The sequence below is a fragment of the Oratosquilla oratoria genome, chromosome 17 (genome assembly GCF_046742065.1).
Source record: "Oratosquilla oratoria isolate Oo_2021 chromosome 17, ASM4674206v1, whole genome shotgun sequence".
NCBI classification, from domain to species: Eukaryota; Metazoa; Arthropoda; class Malacostraca; order Stomatopoda; family Squillidae; genus Oratosquilla; species Oratosquilla oratoria.
This window is the reverse complement of record NC_134793.1, coordinates 59775526-59782660: the sequence shown is the minus strand read 5'-3', so window position 1 is coordinate 59782660 and position 7135 is coordinate 59775526. Positions and strand designations below refer to the sequence as shown.

General features: G+C 42.1%; 1 protein-coding gene across 1 annotated transcript in view; it reads right to left on the bottom strand.

Annotated features, from left to right (window-relative positions):
* Nucleotides 1–5771: 5771 nt before the first annotated feature.
* The window catches only part of Prosalpha4 (proteasome alpha4 subunit), a 102546-nt gene continuing 101182 nt past the window's right edge, over nucleotides 5772–7135 (bottom strand). The window contains exon 7 of the mRNA XM_076201021.1: nucleotides 5772–6087. Coding sequence (XP_076057136.1) covers nucleotides 5998–6087 — 90 coding nt within the window. The 3' untranslated portion in view covers nucleotides 5772–5997. The remainder of the gene's footprint in view (nucleotides 6088–7135) is intronic.

Sequence of the window (7135 nt, the reverse complement as noted above, 5' to 3'; positions counted from 1 at the left end):
AAGGGGAAGGATGTTTTTTGGGCTTTTATGGATCTGGAAAAGGCTTACGATAGGGTAGACAGCAATGCACTGTGGGAGGTTATGCAGATATACGGGATAGGAGGAAAGCTTCTAGGAGCTGTCAAGAGCTTTTATGGGAGTAGTAGAGCTTATGTCAGGATTAGAAATGGAGAGAGTGAGTGGTTCGAGGTAAAGGTGGGACTTCATCAAGGATGCTTTATGTCGCCCTGGCTGTTCAACTTATACATGGATGGGGTAGTGCTTGAGGTAAATGCAAGGGTAGTGAGTCAGGGATTGGAGATGGTTAAAGAAAATGGAGAAAAGTAGGTGAGCCAGCTGTTGTTTGCGGACAACACTGTGCTTGTGGCAGGATCGGAGGAGGGATTGAGGAAATTGGTGACAGAGTTTGGGAGAGTGTGTGATAGAAGCTGAAGATAAATGTGGGTAAAAGTAAGGTGATGAGATGTACAAGGGGTGAAAGTGGCAGTAGACTAGAAGTGAGCATTAAGGGAGAGCGACTGTAGGAAGTGCATAGTTTTAGATACTTGGGGGCAAATGTGGCCAGAAAAGGTGGAGTGAAGGTGGAGGTAGAATGTAGACTGAGAGAAGCGAGTAAATGCCTTGGTGGATTGAAGAGTGTAATGAGGAATAGACATTTGGGAATGGATGCTAAGAGGAGACTGTATGAAGGAGTGATTGTGCCAACAGCACTGTATGGGGCAGAAACATGGAACATAAGAGAGGAAGAGAGGAGTTTGTATGTTTTTGAGATGAGGTGTCTGAGAAGTATGATGGGTGTCACTAGGCTAGATAGAGTGAGAAATGAGGAGGTGAGGAGAAGAACAGGGGTGAAAAGGGAGTTGGGAGATAGGGTTGATGAAAGTATTAGGATGGTTTGGACACATGGAAAGAATGAGTGAAGAAAGACTAGTAAAAGAGGTATGGAAGGCAGATGTGGAGGGAGTGAACATGAGGGGACGTCCTAGGATGAGGTGGATGGATGGGGTGAAGGGGGCTTTGGGGAAGAGGAGAATGTCTGTTGAGGAAGGAAGGGAGAGGACAGAAGACAGGGGTGAATGGAGAATGGTTGTATATGGAGGATGTTGTGATGCATGAGGTGGAATGGGGTAGTATGTGTGAGCAAATTTTGACGCAGCCCGAAGGGATTTCTCCCAGTCTTTTCATTTTATGCATGGTGGGACGGAGAGGGTTTTTTTTTTTTTTTTTTCTTCACCAATTTAATGAAGCGGCCTTGCTGTGGATGTGCTGTGTCTTGCGATACTGCTTCTGACCCAGGGCAGTGGACAAGGTGCAGGGATGACCCGTCATCCAGGAGGTGCTAAGATAAGAGGGAGGGTGGAGGGGTGTGGAGTGTATTCAGGGATGGAATGGGTGGGAATGATTTTATGCCTTTTCCTTTTTGGCTACCTCCCTTGTAAGGGGGAAAAAGCCTTGGTATATGTATGCATGTATATTTTTATTTACAACTTTATTCATAATTCCACATTATATTTGCCTTCATTTATCTTTGTCACATTCAAACCCTTTTTGGTCAATATCATGACACCTCCTCCCTGTTTGTCTGTTCTATTTTTCGTCCAGTGATTGGGTAGACCTTGTCCCACCATACTTGTTGATAGAGGGCCTTTCAGTTTTGTCTCCACAATTCCCATAATGTCAGGTTTCTCTATTTCCAGATAGTCATTTAATTAGTTCCAGAGATCATACTGTTGATATTTGGGTGTGTTTTCAGTGAAGGCCATGTCATGCTGCCCCACATCTTTGAAGAGGGACTCACTCACTTCAGATGGCTATATTGAGTTGTCCACTTTCGTCAAGTTCTGGGTGAAGTGGGTGGCTGTGGGAAGACCAAACATGTGGCAGTAGGACTCAGCTCCATGTCACACCTCTGGGAAAACCCACTCCAAACATCTGGGCCCCCAACTCACCTGATTTCAACCCCATGGCTTATTATGTATGGGGTGCAGTTGAAAAAGACACCTAACCTACTGCCTGCAACACCAATTACAGCTGATTGCCAGGACCAAACTGGTGTTCAGGAATCTCTCAAAGGGCATCGTGAAGGCCATGTGCTGCAGGTTCAGGTCCCGCCTGGAGGCTGTGGTGGAAGCTCAGGGTGGTTTCGAGCTGTATTTGGCAAAAAATCGTCTAAGAGATGTACTTTGAATTTTGAGAATATATAAATTTTTGTCCAAGATATGACATTTTTCTTTCCAAAAAAGTGTCAAATTTATCCCCCCTGAGAGGGGGGTTGCCGATTTAATGAAGTGGCCTTGCTGTGGATGTGCTGTTTCTTGCAACAACACTGCTTCCATTCCCAGTGGACAAGATGTAGGGATGACCATCATCCAGGTGTCCAGATAAGAGGGAGGGAAGAGAGTGGGGGGGAGTGGAGTGTGATAGGGATGGAATGGGTAAGAGTGGTTTTTGTGCCTTTGTTTTTTGGCTACCTCCCTTAGCCTATAAGGGGGGGGAAAAAATCCTTTGTTATACGTATGTATATATAATATATATGTATATATTCAACAAAAACCCACTGTGTTGGATAAGAAATGAAATAAATGAATTCCATATATTTCGATCACGGACCTGCCCCGCAAAGCACTAGACGCTACCTGAGTCCTACCCTTGTCCCTTATTTTTATTGTATATAAGACATGCCTTTTGCTCTACCTTTCTGTATTCCACTGAAGAGGATCACAGTCCGTGATCGAAATATATGGAATTCATTTATTTCATTTCTTCTTATCCAACACAGTGGGTTTTTGTTGAATCTTTACGAATGTGTTACGACATTACTTTATAGTTATATATGTACATACATATACCAAGGCTTTTTCCCCTTTACAAGGGAGGTAGCCAATAAGGAAAAGTCATAAAATCTTTCCCACCCATTCCATCCCTGAATACACTCCACACCCCTCCACCCTCCCTCTTATATTAGCACCTCCTGGATGACGGGTCATCCCTGCACCTTGTCCACTGCCTTGGGTCACAAGTAGTGTCGCAACACACAGGTAGGCTGTTCCATTAAATCGGCGACCCCCCCTCTCCGTCCCCCCATGCATAAAAGGTGAAGACGGGGAGAAATCACTTCGGGCAGCGTCAAATTTTGCTCACACATACTATCTCACCCCCCATCCCCCCGCCCATTCCACCTCATGCATTACATCATCATCCATATACAACCATTCTCCATTCATCCCTGTCTTCTGTCCTCTCCCATCCTTCCTCAACAGACATTCCCCTCTTCCCCAAAGCCCCCTTCACCCCATCCATCCACCTCATCCTAGGACGTCCCCTCATGTTCACTCCCTCCACATCTGCCTTCCACGCCTCTTTCACTAGTCTTTCTTCACTCATTCTTTCCATGTGTCCAAACCATCCTAATACTCTTTCATCAACCCTATCTCCCAACTCCCTTTCCACCCCTGTTCTCCGCACCTCCTCATTTCTCACTCTATCTAGCCTAGTAACCCCCATCATACTTCTCAGACACCTCATCTCAAAAACATTCATACTCCTTCTCTCTTCTTCTCTTATGTTCCATGTTTCTGCCCCATACAGTGCTGTTGGCACAATCACTCCTTCGTACAATCTCCTCTTAGCATCCATTCCCAAATGTCTATTCCTCATTACACTCTTCAATCCACCAAGGTATTTACTTGCTTCTCTCAATCTACATTCTACCTCCACCTTTTCCGGCCACATTTGCACCCAAGTATCTAAAACTATCCACTTCCTCCAGTTGCTCTTCCTTAATGCTCACTTCCAGTCTACTGCCACTTTCACCCCTTGTACATCTCATCACCTTACTTTTACCCACATTTATCATTAGCTTTCTTCTATCACACACTCTCCCAAACTCTGTCACCAACTTCCTCAGTCCCTCCTCCGATCCTGCCACAAGCACAGTGTCGTCTGCAAACAACAGCTGGCTCACCTCCAACTTTTCTCCATTTTCTTTAACCATCTCCAATCCCTGACCCACTACCCTTGCATTTACCTCTTGCACTATCCCATCCATGTACAAGTTGAACAGCCATGGCGACATAACGCATCCTTGACAAAGTCCCACCTTTACCTCGAACCACTCACTCTCTCCATTTCTAATCCTGACACAAGCTCTACTACTCTCATAAAAACTCTTGACAGCTCCTAGAAACTTTTCTCCTATCTCATATATATATATATATATATATATATATATATATGCTAATAAGAACACGAGTACGTGTGTTCACTTATGCAAAGTAGACCACTTGGAAAAAAGAAACTAATGAAGCAGAGCGCTTTCGTATATTACATCTTCAGTGCAACAAGTCAAAGATGTAATATACGAAAGCGCTCTGCTTCGTTAGTTTCTTTTTTCCAAGTGGTCTACTTTGCATATATATATATATATATATATATATATATATATATATATAATACACACTTATATATACATACAATACTACAGTACTGGACAAAAGTGATGGCCGGGTGGGGCAGGAGGACAAGAATTTTGCCCATTTTATAACCAAACCAATAGGAGATAGTAATTGAATTCAGACAAAAGTGATGGCCAGGTTGTGTGTAGTGTAGGATAGTCTGAGTCATGTAGCAGCACAAAATGATGGTTAGTGTGCATCTAGCTGTTGTGGGAAGAGGATTGCTGCGGAGAGTGATCGTCGCATTTTTACCACTCCAGGCATCCCTACAACCCTAATATGACCTCTAGGAGGAAATATTCACATGAAGCAGTTGCTCAGATGATTGCTTTAAAGGAATCTGGCCTGAAACCAAGCAAATAGTGCAGCAAATTGGTGATGGTTGCCAGATTTTATGATGAGGGAGGGAACAACCTGCCATCTTCAAAACCAAGGTCTGGTAGCCCTAAGTAGACTTCGGGTCGGGCACACAATATTTTCAAACATACTTTGAAGTCTACTCTAAGAACCACAGCCAGGGAAATCAAGCAGGACAATACGCCACCACATCAAGGACCTTAATTACAAGAGGTGCCGCCCTGTGAAGAAACCCATCACTGGCACCGGTGAGAGAACAGTGCACCAGCGGGTTGCCAGGTTTTATGAGGAGAGAGGGAACAACCTGCCATCTTCAAAACCAAGGTCTGGTAGGCCTAAGAAGACTTCGGGTCAGGCCCACATTTTTAAACGTACTTTGGAGCCTACTCTAAGAACCACAGCCAGGAAAATCATGCAGGACAACCCTGCAAGGATAGTACGCCACCACATCAAGGACCTGAATTACAAAAGGTGCTGCCCTGTGAAGAAACCCATCACTAGTACCAATTTCCTGTACTATTTGCTTGGTTTGCAGGCCAGATTCCTTTAAAGCAATTATCTGAGCAACTGCTTCACATGAATATTCCCTCCTAGAGATCATATTAGGATCATAGGGATGTCAGGAGTGTAAAAAATGTGACGCATTGGAGAGAAAATTCTACAAGCACTCACCATAGCAATCTTCTTCCCACAACAGTTAGATGCACACTAACTGCCATTTTGTGCTGCCATGTGACTCGGACTATCCTACACTACACAAAGCCTGGCCATCACTTTTGTCCAAATTCAATACTATCTCCTATGGGTATGGTTATAAAACGGACAAAATTCTTGTCCTCCCGCTCCACCCGGCCATCACTTTTTTCTAGCACTGTATATACATTTGAAATAAAGGGTTATTCCTGTCCCCTATTACACTAGCTAGAAACTCCAACAGAAATGCTACAAGAAAGTCCAAAAGATGTATAAGATCATATTTATTGAGTTTTCAAGTTGAAAAGTACAGCAATAATACAAAATTGAAATATTTTATTAATGACAGTTTACACCAACAGACAAACTTCAGTAAATGTATGATTTTTGTCAATGCCTTAAAAGACAAAATTTCAAACTGTAAAATGGTCCAAAATATCTAAATTCAACATTTACTTTTTCATCATAATCATTTCCAGATGAGATTTGTCCCCTATTTCTTTTGTTTTTTCTTCTCTGCCTCTTCTTCTTTTTCCTTCTCTATTTCTTCTACAATCTTCTCTAAGCTTTCAACATCTAACATCTGAAATGAAAGAATGGGATAAATAATTTCAAGTTTAAGCAAATGTTCATCATAACTGCAATTCGAAACAATGCTACTAAGGAACCCTCACATGGTGATCATTTAACATCCAAATAACCTACATACTGGATAAAGAAAAAGAAGAAAGCACTGCTCACATTCTGTATTTCATCAAAATATTTATCCACCTTTCCACCTCAACTTCCTTTGCTGTCTTCCATTCTTATTATCAATCCTACTTCCTCCTCCTCATTTTTTTGGCTCTCACTTCAGTCACCAGCACTCAAAAGTTTCTTAATTTCTTTAGAATACCCAGATACCACCTGTCCCCATATTGGATAATTTTTGCATTACTTCTGGAACACTATATGCATGTTTCTCTCAAACCAACTAATGTTTCTGTAAGGCCAGAAAATTTAATTGAATATTATTTTCATTTAATTGCATTTCTCTAGAAAATTCTGTAAGCAAGATCACTGGGCATTCTGGGTAAACAGCTCCATCCCTCCATGATGTCATTACCTAGTTTTACAGGAGGGGGAGTTAAGCTCATGGTGTCCTGTCTTTGTATCTCTCCATATCTACTTTCCTCTTAAATTCTTGTATTGTTTTTTCACAATGTTTTTTCATCTAATTTGTTCTATACATCCACCACTCTGTGTGGAAAGCTGTTCTTTTTCTATGTCTCTTCTATAATTGTCCTTTTTAAGCTTCTTTCCATGTCTTCTTGTGTTTCTCTTATCCCAATTTAGTAAGTCTTCTCTATCAAGGAATTCCATGCCTTCCATAATTCTGTAGATGGTCAACAAATCACCTCTTTTTCTTCTCTGTTCCAATGTCGGCAACTCCAATTTTAACAACCTTTGTTAGTTCTGGGGCCATCTTTGTAGCTGCTCTCTGGATTCTCTCAATCTTATATTCTTTTTTGTACTGGGTGACCATAGTGTCACTGCATACTCTAATTTAAGCCTTATCAATGTGACTAGTGTTTTCTTTACCATTTCTTCATCCAAGTAGGTAAAAGCCACTTTTATTGATTTTAAGTTAT